Raw genomic sequence first — 17,271 nt, 5'->3', positions numbered from 1 at the left:
AAAAAACAAAACAGCAGAAACAGTGCAGCGTGAACCACCCAATCCATTTGTTTTTTAATGGCCTCAAACTCATCAATTTGTTTTATACAGTTAATATGCGCCGATCAAACATTTATTTGGGTTCACAGTCATGAAATCCTTCCGAAGTAAACCAGAGTAACATTGTGTCCCGCGACCAAAAGTTGGCATGTATGTGTAATAATGTAGTGTATTGCTAATCTATGCTAACATAGTAGTCAAGTAAAAATGACAGTAAATATTTGTTGAATTAAAAACAAAAACAAATTTAGGCCAGAAATATAAAACAGCCAAAAGAAGAAGATGATAGTCTATCCCTTATTTAGGCTAATGTCATGTCGGTAAGGTCATGATTACAGTAATAATATCTGTATGATAAACACTTCCAGGCCATAAATGTAAAACAACCGGACAAAAAAAAAAGAAAGCAAGATGGCCTCTGCTGTTTATACTTTTGCTTGCTTATTGCAGATTGTAACTTTGAAACCGCATATGGCATAAGACCTTTTTTCAAGCATGGATTTGAATATTTTTTAAGTCAAGGAACCAATTATGTGACCAAAAAAAACGAATTTTGTCAGAAAATCCAAAATACATCTAAGCTGCAAAGGTGATGTTGAATATTTCCATTCAGTTACGCAACCTTTCATAAAGCAAATGCGCTGTGGTTTGGACACTTTAGCATTGGGTGGAGTGAGTTTACTGCCCAGAAATCTTCAGTGACTTCCTTCTCTTGACATATCGTTTTCGGATAAAACAAGGAAAGAACCTTTAACGAACACTATGTTCGACGAGCAAACAACGAATCCGTCGTTCACGGTAATACTCGCTGCCGTTTGAAAATAGAATGCCTTTATTGTCATTGTAAACACAAACAACGGAAAAGGTGCATGAAAAGAGCAGATAAAAGTTGATCCTGTCCTTGTGCAATCACACGGAGGTGACGCATTAGGAATAAAACGCCGTCTAGTGACTGTGTAATTGCTGCTAAGTGGCAAAATGCCACACCAAGTTTGGCAATATGGTAACAAGGGTGTGTGCATCACTTACATTAGAAACATTCAAAAAAAAAAAAAAAAAACTTAACAGTATAAAGTGCTCCATTATCACTTCCGAGACTCAATCCTCCCACCCAGTTTTGTCCACATTTACTTATTATGTCACGCAGCGCTACGACACTTCTTGAAAATAAATACGGCAGAGTTCAGACGACACTCATAATTGGCCGAATTGATGAAAGTCAGAATGCCGATTACAGTCGGAATTCACGCATCGAGAAAGAAGTCAGAATTCTGACCTTTGGTTTTAAAGTCAGGAAGTGGGAATTCTGAAGAATTTGTTCTCAGAATTGCCACTTCCAAAGCCGTCCCGACTTGAAAGGATTTCAATCCCAAGTGACACATCTTTCTGACTTCATTCTGATGTTACAGCTGGGAGTGGGAATTCTGTTAACTCTTTGCTACCAATGATGGCAAAAGATGTCAAAAATCCATTCCGACCGGCAGAGAATGAGTTCATTATTCTACATGTCACAGTACATTTCTGCCATATATAGAAGAGTACAAATGAATTACTTGCATTAAATAACTGACAATGTGCCATTTCACGGAAGGGAATTTAACTCATTTTTTGCCAATGACGGCTTTAGACGTCAAAGATACTTCTTAACAATGAATGAGTTCATTAGGTCAGAATTCTGACTTTAAAGTTGTCACTTTAAAGTGAAAATTCTGAGGTGAGAAGTTTTAGGATTAACTGAGAATCTGCCAACCTTTTTTTTTTTTTTTTTGACTAGCCCTATTCCTCTTCCGTATAGATATGCAACAATTTTAGGAAAAGAAAAAAGGTAGACGACCCCGCCCGACAGCGCGAGGGTAGCGCTACTCGTCCCCAGAGATGACCAAGCCCCATTTTCTTGCGAGGTCATTCTCTTCTAAGCCCGCTCCGGCCTCCTGTCGTGGCCCCGCCTCTTCCCGTGACGCTTGCCCGCCAAAACAGCTTTCCGACCTCGGGTCGCCGCTCGCCATCTTCTTTGCGCCTCCTTCTCCCTCCACCTGTTTCAACGCCATCTTCAGCTCTGGCAGAACCAGCTTCCTCTTTTCAGGGTCCCATTCGATGCGGAGCGGTTCAAAATCCCCGCCTTGCTCCACTAGCGTCGGCACCAGGACGCTATAGTTTTCGGCGGTCGGGTCAGGGGAGGCGGAGCTTTCCTTCTCTTTTACGCGCATCCAGTATGCGCCGGCGGTCGCCTCGTTCATGTCCGTCACGGGCATTCCGAGGACGTTGGGAGTCGCGTTTGTCAAATACATCGTCGGGAAGCCCGTTTGAGTTTGGCTCACGTTTTCCAGAGGAGGATCGCTCTGCTCCTGCGGCGAGGAGCGCCGAGCGGCCGGAGGCGTGCCATTCTTATGGCCCGACTCGTCCTGGCGGGTGTTGGACTGTCCGCCGGCGTCGGGCGCGGCCACCCCGACCGCCCCGTAGCTCAAAGAGTCATCGGAGGGTTCCGCGAGCTCCGGTGGCGCCCGTGGAAGCTGGAGGGCACCGGAACGTACGCGGTCCCACGCGTTGTTGTCTTCGTCGTCATTGTCCGAGTAATTGAGGCTTTTCAAGGGCGTTATGGAGTCGGGCGGAAAGGCTCTGGTGGGTTGACTGTGCAAAGGAGCTATCTCCTTTAAGGCAAAAAAGACAAAGGTGTGAGAATATAGCCTCTTTTTTTGAACAGAAATCATTGACAAGACATCACAATGATGTCAAAGATAAACGAATAATAAGACTGGTAGTCGCTCGTGATTGCCCTTCTTTACGCAGAACGGACATATGTTAAAGACAACAATTGCAGGAGGCTAACAGAAGCCCACGGCTTGCCAATACAGCTAATCGGCATTTCTAATATTAGCTTACCTATTCGTTTGACGGACAGCGGCGCCGAAACATCACCTCGCGACTACAACGCAAGGCCAAAACCACGCGAGATATCCTAACGGTGGATTAAATCGACAGCGCGAGCCGGCTACTAAATTTGATCGCTTTAATCGTTAAGAATATGGAAGGAGCAACGTAAATCTTATAGCTCGGCCAAGTGCGTAAGACACGGTTAGCCTCGTTATCGCCATTACCAGGTTGCGCGGTTTTTGGCGCTCCTTCCCCATCAGGTAGTGGTAAAGAATGTAGCCGACCACCAGGAGAATGCAGATGCATAGTGACGGAACCACGATCCCTATGACGGCCAACTGCACCTGGCTTGCGACAGGATCTGTGGAAATATTATACGGGTCGGGCAGCGGCGGAATCAGGTAGATGTTTTTTCAACTCGGGATTTGGCTGAGGAAGAAACTAAAGGTACCTTTATCCGTGGTGATGCAGAGCCTCTCCGACTCCTGGCAGTTATTGGGCAAGGAGAGGAATCGGACCTTGGCGGAGAAACAGTACTCGGCCTCAAAATCCATCAGTTTGTATTTGTACGGGCTGGATGTGACCGGAAAACGGTGCTGGAGAGAAGAATGCAAAGTTGTTGTCCTTGCTTTTAGAAGCGGCGCACGTGGAAAAAAAAAAAAAAAAAAAAAAAATCCACTTACCACCTTCCCTTGCTGGGTATTGTGAACGGTCAGCATGTACGTCATTTGCGGGTAGAGCGTCGCCATTGAAATCGGCGGTGCCAGATGGTCCGGCTGATATCGGATTGGACCCGACAGGAAGACGATGGCGTTGTTGTCCTTAACTTCCACTGAGATTTGAGGTTGCCCAAAGGTCGCTGTGTGGGAAATCATATACACAGTAGTTTTTTTTTTCCTGCCGAATACCCTCGAACCCAGGGGTGGTGTCAAACTCATTTTCCTCATGGACCACTTTGTTGTTTCTGTCAAAATTGAAGTGTGTTTGCCGCACGCTTTACCTAGTTTTGAAATCAAAGGCTGATCAAAACTGTTCAAAAGGCAGTTTGGGAACAAAAAACGCTTGGCTTTTTGAAGACAACTTGCAACTTTGGTATTTTAGCCAGAAACCCGAAGTCAAATCAGCATTTCGCAGGCCACATAAAATGGATGTTGAGGGCCGGATCCGGGCCTCGGGTTTGACACCTGTGCTCCGACCCAACAATTTTCCCATGGGAAATAAAAGAAAACGTTTCTCTGCCTTTCACATCTGATTCAGTAATATTTGAAACCACATTGGTAGTGGTATCTTTCGACGTATTTTATACGGTAACTCCAGAAGATACGACATCATCTAACGGCACCTCTTTTGTTTCTGGATGGAAAGTCGCGTCGCTAATGACGATGCACATCCGAATAGAACACAATAAAATAAAAGCATATCCTGTTTTGCAAAGGAGTCACTATTGCACAACATAGCAATTAGCTGCTTCATCTTCCAATTAATTTGCTCTTAACTTGCAAAGCTGAACTATTCTCATCCTTGCATTAAAAAAGCATGAATTACATTCGCTAACCCTGTTAAAATCGTACGTACCACCACAGGTACTCACTCATACCTGTATTTACAAATTGAAAATACAAAATTACTGGTAAACCATTAGCCCCCCCTTGCTCACCATGCACACCGCCACCTACACTCTCCTTTCTGTCAGTTTATTGAACCCCTATGTTTTCCAAAAGTCGGCAGGACTGTTGTAGTAGAAATGAATAGAATTTCAAAAATAACCCAGACAAACCCAAATAACCCAACAAAAGATAGTCCATTTGCACACATGGTATGATATGAGCTCACAATGAATGAGTCATGATAAATACAATCGCTTCACTCAGTGAGTATTATTTATAAAAAAAAATAACCTTAGACAATAGAAAAAAATGCAATGTCAAAAATAATTCCCAGTCACGCGAAGGGCATATAAACGTGCAATGTGATATGACTCATCCCATCGGCTATCTTGCACAATAGAACACGTGTTTCAATTTCACTTGACGCAAGCGAGCCAACTTACTATCGTCTTTTGGGTTGAAGCGCATGCTGGTCACAGCCCAGTTTGACACGGTGTCCCCCACGGCGCGCACCCGCCCGTAGTAGTCCTGCTCCATGTCCCACATCTCGCGGCTCAGGTCGCACCACGTTCGCTCCGTTTCTTTGCACCACTGCACAGGCCTCCAATTCACGCGGTTGGTTCCCGCCAACCTATCGCCATAGCTGAACAGGAGAGGTGATGATGAAGGGTGATGACATGATGTCGACTACGCAAAGGCAGAAATGTGCTTACATTGCTAGCTGCACGGTATAACGTGTGCCTTTCGGAGTTTCGTTTCCGGGGACCCATTGGAGAACGTTTCGCAGATTCAGTGAGGTGAATGTGACGTTAACCGGGCACGGGGGAGAGCTTGAGCCTGCCATGGTGGAAAAAAAGGGGGAATAGGACTTCAAAGGGAGCTCCCAGTCATGGTTTTGTACCTGTAAGGTGTTTTTTTTTTTAAAGCGTAATTACATTGTAGGTAGCGCTTGCCTTGAAATAATGTTATTTTTACAAAAATCTGATTTGAATATTTTCTTCCCATCGCTCATAGAAAAAGCCTAAAAATTAACAACATGTATTCATTTAAAGCTAACTTTTTCTTTTTTTTTGGGGGGGGTGCTATGTCGTCAATCAGTGCAAATCAAACAGTCGGAATGTGCTCTGACTACAGATCTATTCTCCAACTGAAAAAGTGTTTAAATATATACTAAATACATGATAAATAAAAGCGGGCTGGCCCAGACACTCAAATTATTCAACTAAGCCCTATTGGTTTTACTATTACTTCGCAGCCCTGAGCAAAATATCTTACAATTGCATTTAAATAGATATTTAAATTGAGATGTACAAAGATATTTAAATTGAGACGGACTGTGCTTTGAAAATATAGGTCAATCTACGACTGTAAAAATAAACAGGCATCTCACGCCCTGATTTGCATTCCAGACAGCAATTTGCATAATGAAAACACCGCAACGAACATTCTACTCAAGTCTAAAACATTTTCGAAACTTAAATGAACTACACCACCCTGTTGCGTTTAAACGCCATAGTGATTCATTGTAAAACCAAACTTACGTCGTCCTAAAAGCAATTAAGTTTGTATTATAGATATGTATTAACAAAAGAACAGATGGTAAACGCAATACCGCACACATACCCGTACAGCAGTCCAAACTCCCGAGGAGTAGAACAAAAACAAAAGTCCTCATGATCCTCATGAGCGCTCATGTTTTTGTCAAGATACCCGTCAATGCTTCCACCTGGCAGCCGATTTCGTTCGTGGTAGTGACCACTTAAGAAAGCATGCTTTCAGATCTCCCAGCGGTCGTTAAATGACAATTGCAAAGCAGAGTTCGTAAAAAAAAAAAAAAAAAAAAAAAAGCACGTCACCTGATGAATGTCACCTAACCTGATTGAGCGCCTGAGTGCTTGCCTACGCATGCGCAAAAGAACACGTTCATCAAGACTGTAATACGGGATCGGTGTGTGACACTCTTCTGCATCATCAAAAATGTAAAAAATGCCACAGAATAGTTAAGAAAAAAGTCTAGAATTCGCTGGCAGTCTTTCTGAAAAGTTGATTTGGTTAAATAAAGTTATGAGGGATAATATCTCCAAGCCGTGTTGCAAATATGGGGGCCCAAAAAGTCAATACAAAGCAATATTATCTCATTTTCGTTGTGAACAAATGCAACATATTTATTAATCAACTGAAATAACTACTTGACTAGTTAGAAAGAAAATGCATTATATTAATGGATTTTTTTTTTTAAATAATAGTGTTCGCTGAAAGAGGCCGGAACTGTTTACTGTAAACACACAAGTTAAAGTCCGGACCGTTGTGATTGTTAGAAGTAAAACAAAAACAAAAACAAAAAAGGGGGGGGGGGCTCACTCACAAACTCAAATTACAGTACAGTTCTTTATTTGTGTCAGTACAACATAGCAACCCTAAGGAATATATCTTACAATGAAGTACCTGGATAATATTGGTCAGTATACAATTTTAAAGACAAATATTCACAAATTTCCAGACATCGATTTGCAATTTTTAAATAATTTAAATAAAATTCAACATTTGAAAAACAATCGAAGTGTTCGTAGAACTAGGTCAGATGTATTTTCTTTTGTTTTCGATGTTTGAGTCCGGACTGTTTTGACTGTTGCGCTTGCTTTCCTCCTCCAGTTTCTTTCATTTTTATTTTAGCATTCGAGCTAATCGAAAGCTATTCGAAACGATCAAGATTTATGTGACTTTTTGCAACAAATTGAGGCGCTTTTCGCTGCAAACATGGCGCTAACAATGGAAACGCAGCTCCAGAGCATCTTTGAGGATGTTGTGGTAATATTGCCGTTTTAGCATTTTTACGCGTGTTTGCTAGGCACCGGTGATGTTACAAGCGCGCACACATTTATTCTCACGTTGGAAAAACGCTTTCACCTTTACATAATTTTTCGGTTAACAATGTTCCCTTCAAAAAGAACACTTTATATATGTTGTATAGACAATATGTATCTAATGCATAGGGGTTTCATGCCTCTGATCGCATTGATTAGCTGTATATTTACGTATTATTGTGTCTGTGGCGAGTGCTCTTTTTTTTTTTATATCATCTGAAATAAAATGAGCTAAATAATCACCTTTAATTTAGACTTATTTTTTTCAGTTGAATTGCACAATGCATCAACTGTTTGATTAAAAACATAACTGGAAATTTACAAGCGTTTAGCAACACAATCTTTAATAGGTTTAATGCTAATGTCTGTTAGTCCTCCACTGACTTTTATGCCTTTTTCGGGTGATCATTTTTTTTTTCAGAAAACTGAAATGGTGGAGGAGGCCTTTGCTGGGTAATGTCTTTTCCTCACAAGCACACACATAACGTATGAGTGTGTAACATATTAAAAACATTACTTTTGTGCCACGCTTTGTTTTTTAGAATGTGCATGGACAGCCCGGAGGACGAGAAGACAAAGTTGGTCAGTTGTCTCGGAGCCTTCCGGCAGTACTGGGGAACGCTGCCTCAGGTTTGCGCACACACTCACATACGTAAATAATACATTTGACTTGATGTAATCGTTCGCCCTCACGTGTTCACGCAGGAGTCTCATGAACAGTGTGTGCAGTGGATTGTGCGATTCACACACAGCCAGCACAGTCCCAAAAGAATATCCTTCCTCTACGACTGTCTGGCAATGGCTGTCGAGACCAATCTTTTGCCACCGAGGTATACACACACACACACACACAATCAGACACGCGCTATATTGTACGTTGAACGTAACATCCAAAGTATTTTCCGTAGTTTATTTTGTAAATAATACTTCTTTGTTTTTGTTTTGTTTCTTGTGTGTGTCAGGATGGTTTGCGCAGCATTGATCAGCTCGGACAATTTGGAGTGGGAAAGAACTCAACTGTGGGCCTTGACCTTCGGACTCATCCGAAAGATCATCGGAGGGGTGGACTACAAGGTTGTCTATGCGTATGCTTCTAATTATCTTTAGGAGTCTAAAATATGGAAAGGCGTTTTAAAAATTAAAAATTGGAATCCCTTGTTTTTGCATCCTTTGTAGGCGTTTACGCTCTGTAACACGATAGAGTTTCTGCATGCGACAACTCAGCATCTCACTTCTTTTTTTTTTTAATTCTAATTCCCACTTCAGGGCGTTCGAGACCTGTTGAAAGCCGTTCTGGATAAACTCCAGACCGTTCCCATCACAGTCAGCTCCGCCATTGTGCGGCAGTTGTTGACTGCCAGAGAGGTGTGTGTCTCTTTTGATTTTTATACTGCATTTTATTTGCAAGAAAGACCCGATTTGAACAGAAGCGTGATGTATTCCAAGGTTGTGGAGTACATCTTGGACAGGAACGCCTGCCTCCTGCCTGCCTACTTTGCAGTCACGGAGATCCGAAAACTGTATCCGGAAGGACAACTGTCCCACTGGGTAAAAGATGACCTTTCAGTGTTTTCATTTCAACATAAGTATTTTGGTAAATGTGCATCTTGTGCTCGTAGCTTCTCGGCAGCTTGATATCAGATTTTGTGGACAGTTTTCGACCAACTGCCAGAATCAACTCCATTTGTGGTAAGAGAATTAGAGCACTTTTTTTTTTTATATGTACAATAATATGGTCTCTGCGGCCTAATTAGTCTAAAGACAGCCTTCTGATTAATTTGCATTTGTGGAATATGAATTAAGCAGCAAAATCCACCTGTTTTTATTCATCTTAGGCGGCGGCCATCTTGCCATTTTCTATTGTCTGAAAATGACATTGCAGGTTTGTCAGACCTCTGGTAACTAACTACCAATCAAGGCCCAACTTGCCAATGTCATAGAAAACAGGTGAGCCGTGATTGGTTGTTACCTGAGCAAATGTCATGTATTTTTCAGCCACTTACAAATGGAATGCCATTTTGCTACTTAATTCATAATCCAGAAACACAATATTAGTCCAAATGTTTAGACTAGTGAGAGCGCATAGAAAATGTTTTCAAAGAAATTTTTGCGTTGAGTTCCGTAAGTATGTATTGTTATGGTTGTGTTTATAGCCAGTATTTACAGTAGCAAGAAGTAGAGCTTTTTTTTTTCTCTCTCTCGAGGCCGATAACCGATAATGAAGCCACTCTAAATTTTCAGTAAAATATCAGCATCAAAATCTTTTAATTATAAAAACTCCAATTCATAACCTTGTTGGACTTTCTTTAAAAATGTGTTGAAACAAATTTCAGATCTACAAAATGTAGATATTTTCAAAATCCATTTGGGATCATTTCAAACCGCCATCTGTAATTTAAAATTCAAGTTCCCGCTCCCAGATCAACAGCATGGCCTAAAAACTTCAATGAAAATGTATAATCCAGGTCGCTGTAGCTTGTTACCGGTGGTGAACAACAGCGGCGCCATTTGCAACTCGTGGAAGCTGGACCCCACCACGCTCCGCTTCCCCCTCAAAGGGATGCTGCCCTTCGACAAGGTACAAGCGCGCGCACGCACACGCACGCGGGGAGATGCTACTAACGCTTGAGGGTTGGGGCGCACAGGACCTTTTCGAGCCGCAGACGGGCCTGCTGCGCTACGTGTTGGAGCAGCCCTATTCCAGAGAAATGGTCTGCAACATGTTGGGACTCAGCAAACAGGTGCAGTCGACCTCTCCTCCGCACAATGGAACCAAACATCTTGTCTTTTTCTTTTAAACGTAACTCTTTGAACAATGCTTTTCCTATCCTCTTTTCCTTGCTTTTCTTTATTTCATGCCTCGGCGTTTCCCACTGAAAAAAATGCTCGCTTCATTCTTCTGAAATGAGACTTTTCTTCACTCGTTCTAGCTCCAAAACGTATTTTCCTCATAAGTGTTTTGCTACAAAGGTGCTCAAAAAACGGCAGGTGAATTCAAAATAAAGTACTCGATGAATTAAGTGCTGAGTTAATCAACGACTTTAGGTACTCAAAGTACTAAAGTCATTGATTATTTAGTTGAGGTATATCTTTGGTGAGCCTTTTGATGGGAAACACTGATCTTCACTTGTCTCTTTCGTTCCTCTCCTCTTTACTAACAAAACTGCATCAGTACAATTTTCAGTCAAAAGTTTTGAAACATTAATACTTAAGCCACTGACTTTATACTTTATTCATTGAAATGTTACTCCACAAAAACACGTTAAACATCATATTTGATTTATTCGATGCTTTATTACGTGGAATCATTTTCAGGTCACATCTATGGCACCAGGTGGTGCTGTGGCGCTCTAATTGTTAAAGTCTGCGCTGAAATAGAAACTTTCTAAATTGCTGTCTTGTAGAATCAGCTTAATGAATTATACCTTTTCCTGAAATTGTTCAAATATTTAAGATATTGATGTTCCAGATCTTTGATTGTTATTTCTTTTTTTGGGGGTGGGGGGCATCAAACTATTCAGTTGGTTACATATATTTCATATTAGTTTGAATCAGGATTTTTTTTTTAATTTTTTATTTCAGGCACTTTGATGCACTTGTCTTAATGAACAAAAATTAACAAGCACTGCTTGAATATGTTGGAGAACATTTGAATTTGAAGTGGTTTCCAAGATTTTGACTGGTACTTGCAGTTTTGACCCACATCGTGCCGGTGGTTGCTTGTCCCGTCCAAATGTGAACACTTCGCCTCCCCCCGCCCCACCTGCATGTTTTTTTTTTTTCTTTTAATTGGCGGCCGACGACGTCCTCGCTCGTGAGTCACCAGTCTTCTCTTTCTGTGTCTCCCCTCTTTTCTTTTGCTTCCTCCCTCTTTCCGTTTCTCTCCTGCGCTCGTCTGGGTAAGACTCTGAACATTGCCCAGGTATGTCCTCCTTGCTCCTCCTCCTCCTAATCTTTGGTCAATGAGGCCCGTCGGGCTGTATTTTTTTATTTTGTTTCGCACACTGAATGTGCTCAAGTTGTCTCGGTTTCTCCGAGTTCTTTTTTTTTAAAAATGATCCCGTGTCCTGCCCGGCAGCAAAAGCAGCGCTGTCCCGTGCTGGAGGAGCAGCTGGTGGACCTGGTGGTGTACGCCATGGAGCGCTCGGAAACCGAGGAGCACTTTGACGCCGACGTGGGCGGCACCAGCCAGCTGCTGTGGCAGCACCTCTCGTCGCAGCTCATCTTCTTCGTCCTCTTCCAGTTCGCCAGCTTCCCGCACATGGTGCTATCGCTGCACCAGAAGGTGAGGAGAACCCGAAGAGGTCGCCGAGCCGGGGCCCTAGCAGAAGCGTTTCCTGTGTCCTCCAGCTCGCAGGAAGGGGTCTTATCAAAGGAAGGGACCACCTGATGTGGGTCCTGCTGCAGTTCATATCGGGGAGCATCCAGAAGAACGCCTTGGCCGACTTCCTGCCTGTCATGAAGCTCTTTGACCTCCTGTATCCGGAAAAAGAGGTGCCGACGCGAGCTGTTTGTTTTTTTGCCTCGTTGTCAAATCGCACGTGAAATATTCTCTCCTCTGCGTTTGCCAGTGCATTCCTGTTCCGGACATTAACAAGCCCCAGTCCACCCACGCCTTTGCCATGACCTGCATTTGGATCCACCTCAACCGCAAAGCTCAAGGCGACTCCAACCTGCAAATTCCCATTCCGCACTCTCTGAAGCTGCACCACGAGTAAGCCAAAATGTTTGTTTGTTTTTTTGCATGCCTATCAGTACAGCTACTCAACAATGACGTCAGCAACTCTAGAATCCAGATCCATCCCTTTTACTTCTGTCTCGTTTTCCAGAAAACGACATCCCGCACGAGCATCCCTATAAAACCTAACAAAATAAAAGCATAAAACATTTGTAAAGGAATCACTATAACACAATCAAGCATCAAGTTGCTTCGTGTCCCAATTCATTGGCTCTTAATTTGAAAAGAAAGCTGTACTGCTCTTCTCATAGCATTGCATCAAAATGACAACTACTAATTGAAGTTTCAGCTTTTGTTACAGCTGTCGGTGGTGCATTTGTGATTGGGAGGGGAGGTGTTAAAACAAGATTCTATCGCCTCAATTCTAAGCTTGCCCTGACAGTTTTTGCGTGACTTTGCGTGTGTGAGGTTCCTGCAGCAGTCGCTGCGCAACAAATCCCTGGGCATGTCGGACTACAAGATCGCCCTGCTGTGCAACGCCTACAGCACCAACTCGGACTGCTTCGGCGTGCCCATGGGCGTCCTGGTGGAGACCATTTACGGCACCCAGTCCATGCGGATCAACCTGCCGGGCACCAATTGCATGGCGCTGGGCTCCTTCACGCCGCTGCCCATGAACCTGCTGGACTCGGTCACTGTGCACGCCAAGATGAGGTCTCTCCGACCGCAAACGAAACGTTTTTGCCACGCTCGCGCGGCTCACTCTCGCCCGTCTGCATCCAGTCTGATCCACAGCATCGCCACACGGGTCATCAAGTTGGCCCACGCCAAGTCCAGCGTAGCCCTGGCGCCTGCCTTGGTGGAGACCTACAGCAGGCTCTTGGTCTACATGGAGATCGAGTCCTTAGGCATCAAAGGCTTCATCAGTGAGTTTCAATGGTCCTGCCCCCGCCTAAAACAAAGCAACCCTCGAATGCAGTCTTTCTTCATTGTTTAAAACAAGAATAGATTCCTTTTAATATTCATTTTAAAGCTCAAAGAAAAAATTAGTTCAAATGAATAAATCGCTGTCACAATCCTCACTCTCAAAAATGAGCAGCTTTCAGGAGCGTGAACGTTTGTTCAACCATTGGCATCATGCCAGCAATATTTTTCTAATATTTTTTACCTGATAAAGGTAACTTAGTCGACTCTGCGTACTGTGTTCAGGCCAGCTGCTGCCCAACGTATTTAAGTCCCACGCATGGGGCATCCTCCACACACTGCTGGAGATGTTCAGTTACCGCATGCACCACATCCAGCCGCACTACCGCGTCCAGCTGCTCAGTCACCTGCACAATCTGGCGGCCGTGCCTCAGACCAACCAGAACCAGCTGCATCTCTGGTAGGCGCGTCGGCGTCCGACTCGACTCCTTTACGAGCCGTTTGTGACCGGCATTCGCTCACCTCACCCCGCAGCGTGGAGAGCACGGCCCTGCGCTTGATCACGGCGCTGGGCAGCTCGGAGGTGCAGCCGCAGTTCACCCGCTTCCTCAACGACCCCAAATTGGTCCTGTCAGTGGAATCGGAAGAGCTTAATCGAGCGCTCATCCTCACGCTGGCCAGAGCCACGCACGTCACAGGTAAAAAACGAATCGCGTCCTCTGTGTTTTGTCTTTACTTTTGAATACTTTTTAATATACTTTATAATACTTTTGCAGCCCTCGAGGGCTGAGTCTGAACCCCCCTTCTTTTGGACGTCGTCTACAGGGAGCTGGGGTTCTTGCAAACGGGCATTCAATGTCTCTGGCTTGCCCTAGCTTCTATAATACCTGGGTTTTAGGTTCTTTTTTTTCTCCTGAAAAAAGTCTCCAAAAAAACTCTAATTGAAGATTTTCCAAATTCTCCAGATGCGCGTTTGTGTGCAGCAATCATAAAGCGCACTTTTACGACATCACTCTGCTCTATTATCCTGATAAAGACTCTGGGGACGTTTAGAGAAAAAAGTTCTTTCTGATCGGACAGAATTTGTCGAAACTGCTGCCACCTAGCGGTCTAGAATGCATGTAACTGAATAAAACCGCGGTGCGCGGATGCGTGCGGAACCATTTTTTTTTTTTAAACATACCTGAACATAACCCGAAGCTATATAGATACACAAGAAGCGGGGAGAACGATCTGGGTTTGATCATTCTCAGGTTGCACATCGCTAGCGCAAACGGTTCCGAAGCTCCGCTCGTTTGAAAATGTCATTTTTCGCGCGCAGATTTCTTCACAGGCTCAGACTCCATCCACGGCACGTGGTGCAAAGACATCCTCCAGACCATCATGAACTTCACTCCTCACAACTGGGCGGCGCACACTCTCTCCTGCTTCCCAGCGCCGCTGCAGGTGCGGCCCGGGGTCCGCTGGGAGGGCGCCGCCGCCGCCGCGCTCCCTCGCCCCGCCTTTGACAGCCGTCTACCCCGCCAGGCCTTCTTCAAGCAGAACAACGTTCCTCAGGAGCCGCGCTTCAACCTGAAGAAGAACGTGGAGGAGGAGTACCGCAAGTGGAAGTCCATGACCAACGAGGAGGACATCATCACGCATTTCTCCATGCAGGGCTCGCCGCCCTTCTTCCTCTGCCTGCTGTGGAAAATGCTGCTGGAGACCGACCACATCAATCAGATTGGCTACAAGTCGGTAGCACTTTCCCACGTTGAAAAAGTCCACGTAGCCCACCGAGGTTTCCTCTAGTTTCTCGATTGATTTTCCCTTCAGAGTCCTGGAGCGAATCGGGGCCCGCGCGCTGGTGGCCCACATGCGCACGTTCGCCGACTTTTTGGTGTACGAGTTCTCCACCTCGCCCGGCGGGCCGCAGCTCAACAAATGCATCGAGATCCTCAACGACATGGTGTGGAAATACAACATCGTCACGCTGGACCGAGTCATCCTGTGCCTGGTGAGCCCAAGGCCGGACCCGGGCCGTCGGGAAGGGAACCCGTCCGGCGGCGACTCACGCCGCCCCCGCCGCCGCCCTCCCTCCCTCCCTCCCCCAGGCCATGCGGAGCCACGAGCGAAACGAGGCGCAGGTGTGCTACTTCATCATCCAGCTGCTGCTGCTCAAGTCGGACGACTTCCGCAACCGGGTCAACGACTTTGTGAAAGAGAACGCGCCCGAGCACTGGCTGCAGAGCGACTGGCACAACAAGCACATGAGCTACCACAAGGTGCGCCTCTCACCTAGCCCGCAAAACCCAGACTGCCCTCAACTTCCTTTCATACCCTACCCATGGTTTGAAACCCTAGGTTGAAACCAATTCAAGAATCCCAATTTCAAACCATAGCACTACTTTGAAACCGGCTATATCATGCGAAAGGCCACCAATCTCTAATCCCACCTTATTTCAAAAGCTAACCCTGCTTTGAGACCCTAAGAGGAGTTTCAAACCCTACCCCAACTTTAAAACGCTGCAAACCATAGTTGGGAAAGCTACTGTTTTGAAACACAAATGTTAAACCCCGATTTCAAGCCATAAAACTATATCGAAACCCAAACCCAAGTTTGAAACCCTAACCGTAGTTTCAAATATTATTTGGAAACCCTAATTTCACACCCAACACGTACTTTGAAAATGTGGAAAACGGGTGAAGGGTTCAACGGCGCGTTTTGTGCCGCGGCGCCAGAAATACCCGGAGAAGCTGTACTTCGAGGGCGTGGCCGAGCAGCTGAACCCGCCCGTGCAGGTGCAGCACCAGTACATGCCCATCTACTTCGGCAACGTGTGCCTGCGCTTCCTGCCCGTCTTCGACATCGTCATCCACCGCTTCCTGGAGCTCATCCCCGTCTCCAAATCGCTGGAGACCCTGCTGGACCACCTGGGAGGACTCTACAAGTTCCACGGTAGATTTGCTTTCCTTTTTGGTTGTTTGGCTGGCCCTCAAAGTAAAAAGTTAGGACACCCCCGCCCGCCGTAGTACCAGGGCTGACCTGCGGGAGGCAGTACAGTCCATCTAAATCCTTGTCGTTGTCGTTGTTTTCACGCGTTGAAATTCCTGCCGTCGGTTGGCGCGCGCAGACCGTCCGGTGACGTACCTGTACAACACCCTGCACTACTACGAGCGCCACCTGAGGGACCGAACCAGCCTGAAGAGGAAGCTGGTGCACGCCATCATGCTGTCGCTCAAGGTAGGCCGCGACGGAGGCCGCGAGGGAAGGAGGGTTTTTCCAAACGTTTGCGGACGGGCCAGGACAACCGGACCCCGGGCTGGTGCCTGAGCGAGACCTACCTGAAGTTCGGCATGAACCAAAGGGACGACAACGTCTGGACGCCCGACGACACCTACTACTGCAAGCTGATCGGACGCCTGGTGGACAATATCCTTGCCGGCCGCCTCCCCTCCGAAGCCGCTCTCAAACGGGGGACTCCTTGACCGGAGCCCCACCCATGGCGGGCAAGTCGCCCGGCCCCTTCCCCAATTGCGACTGGAGGTTCAACGAGTTCCCCAACCCGGCGGCTCACGCCCTGCACGTCACCTGCGTGGAGCTGATGGCGCTCGCCGTGCCCGGCAAGGATGTGGGCAATGCTCTCCTCAACGTCGTCCTCAAGAGGTGACCCTTTATCGCAAGCTTTACAAAACAAACAAATGAAATAGAAAAGGCGAAAAAAAAAAAAAAAAATACTTTCGGTATTCAAGATTCAAGAGTCTTGTCGTCATATGCGTAGGGAAGGGAATTCTTATTCCCCGAGCAGACCGCGTTCCGTAACCGGGCAAACGATAGGGTAGGCGCTAACGTGCGCCGTGGCGTTTCAGTCAACCCCTGGTCCCCCGAGAGAACATCACAGCCTGGATGAACGCCATCGGCCTGGTCATCACCGCGTTGCCGGTGAGTCGCGGCGCGTGGCGTCGGGACCGAATGAAAACGGCACAAGTGCGGTCCGGGTCTCGCCGGCAGGAGCCCTACTGGATCGTGCTGCACGACCGCATCGTGGCGGCGGCGAGCTCGCCGGCGCTGACGTCGGAGACGGCGTGGCCGCGGGACCCCTTCGCCCTGCTGGACTTCACCGCCTGCCACCAGAGCTACGGCGAGATCGGCTGCAGCTACGTGCTGGCGTTGGCGCACGCCGTCTGGCACCACTCGTCCATCGGGCAGCTCTCGCTCATCCCCAAGTGAGCCGGAACCCCCCACCCCCGGCGGGCGGGCGGGCGGGGCCCCCCTCGGCTTCTGAGCGCCCTTCCTTCCTTCCGTCCG

The 17,271-nt window shown here is 46.2% G+C and overlaps 2 protein-coding genes across 4 annotated transcripts in view; one reads left to right on the top strand and one right to left on the bottom strand.

Moving 5' to 3' along the window:
- Window positions 1-62: 62 nt before the first annotated feature.
- il20ra (interleukin 20 receptor, alpha) lies at window positions 63-6,343 on the bottom strand. Its single transcript, XM_088402705.1, has 7 exons — window positions 6,141-6,343; window positions 5,231-5,354; window positions 4,961-5,160; window positions 3,594-3,769; window positions 3,362-3,506; window positions 3,135-3,271; window positions 63-2,687 (listed from the first exon to the last, which is right to left on the bottom strand). Exons 1-7 carry the CDS (start codon window positions 6,199-6,201, stop codon window positions 1,899-1,901), a joined length of 1,632 nt encoding a protein of 543 aa, XP_088258831.1. The 5' UTR covers window positions 6,202-6,343; the 3' UTR covers window positions 63-1,898.
- Window positions 6,344-6,944: 601 nt separating this feature from the next.
- Window positions 6,945-17,271, top strand: part of med23 (mediator complex subunit 23) — an 11,261-nt gene continuing 934 nt past the window's right edge. The window contains exons 1-28 of one of the 3 annotated variants that reach the window (XM_088403606.1): window positions 6,956-7,325; window positions 7,803-7,834; window positions 7,924-8,011; window positions 8,087-8,211; window positions 8,344-8,455; window positions 8,648-8,746; window positions 8,828-8,929; window positions 9,001-9,070; window positions 9,847-9,959; window positions 10,027-10,122; window positions 11,286-11,303; window positions 11,460-11,666; window positions 11,732-11,875; window positions 11,953-12,095; window positions 12,528-12,773; window positions 12,843-12,985; window positions 13,269-13,443; window positions 13,518-13,681; window positions 14,305-14,429; window positions 14,511-14,716; window positions 14,799-14,979; window positions 15,077-15,247; window positions 15,705-15,921; window positions 16,097-16,206; window positions 16,269-16,395; window positions 16,464-16,629; window positions 16,833-16,905; window positions 16,975-17,189. In XM_088403606.1, coding sequence (XP_088259732.1) covers window positions 7,275-7,325; window positions 7,803-7,834; window positions 7,924-8,011; window positions 8,087-8,211; window positions 8,344-8,455; window positions 8,648-8,746; window positions 8,828-8,929; window positions 9,001-9,070; window positions 9,847-9,959; window positions 10,027-10,122; window positions 11,286-11,303; window positions 11,460-11,666; window positions 11,732-11,875; window positions 11,953-12,095; window positions 12,528-12,773; window positions 12,843-12,985; window positions 13,269-13,443; window positions 13,518-13,681; window positions 14,305-14,429; window positions 14,511-14,716; window positions 14,799-14,979; window positions 15,077-15,247; window positions 15,705-15,921; window positions 16,097-16,206; window positions 16,269-16,395; window positions 16,464-16,629; window positions 16,833-16,905; window positions 16,975-17,189 — 3,719 coding nt within the window. In that variant the 5' untranslated portion in view covers window positions 6,956-7,274. Of the gene's footprint in view, window positions 7,326-7,802; window positions 7,835-7,923; window positions 8,012-8,086; window positions 8,212-8,343; window positions 8,456-8,647; window positions 8,747-8,827; window positions 8,930-9,000; window positions 9,071-9,846; window positions 9,960-10,026; window positions 10,123-11,285; window positions 11,304-11,459; window positions 11,667-11,731; window positions 11,876-11,952; window positions 12,096-12,527; window positions 12,774-12,842; window positions 12,986-13,268; window positions 13,444-13,517; window positions 13,682-14,304; window positions 14,430-14,510; window positions 14,717-14,798; window positions 14,980-15,076; window positions 15,248-15,704; window positions 15,922-16,096; window positions 16,207-16,268; window positions 16,396-16,463; window positions 16,630-16,832; window positions 17,190-17,271 lie in introns of all 3 variants that reach the window. The other 2 variants (XM_088403604.1, XM_088403607.1) reach the window with 2 other exon arrangements.

The sequence above is a fragment of the Hippichthys cyanospilos genome, chromosome 20 (assembly GCF_059441005.1).
Source record: "Hippichthys cyanospilos isolate Australia breed blue-spotted pipefish chromosome 20, RoL_Hcya_1.0, whole genome shotgun sequence".
Lineage (NCBI taxonomy): Eukaryota > Metazoa > Chordata > Actinopteri > Syngnathiformes > Syngnathidae > Hippichthys > Hippichthys cyanospilos.
The sequence above is the reverse complement of the archived record's forward strand: the minus strand, read 5'-3'. Positions and strand labels throughout refer to the sequence as shown.

What these genes read in the sequence shown, in the direction of transcription:
- il20ra (XM_088402705.1), bottom strand. Translation starts at nt 6,201, where the DNA reads ATGAGGATCATGAGGACTTTTGTTTTTGTTCTACTCCTCGGGAGTTTG. An exon ending in CTGCATCACCACGGATAAAG is followed by an intron (nt 3,272 to 3,361) that starts GTACCTTTAGTT and finishes ATATTTCCACAG; the next exon opens with ATCCTGTCGCAAGCCAGGTG. An exon ending in GCCAAAAACCGCGCAACCTG is followed by an intron (nt 2,688 to 3,134) that starts GTAATGGCGATA and finishes TTTGCCTTAAAG; the next exon opens with GAGATAGCTCCTTTGCACAG.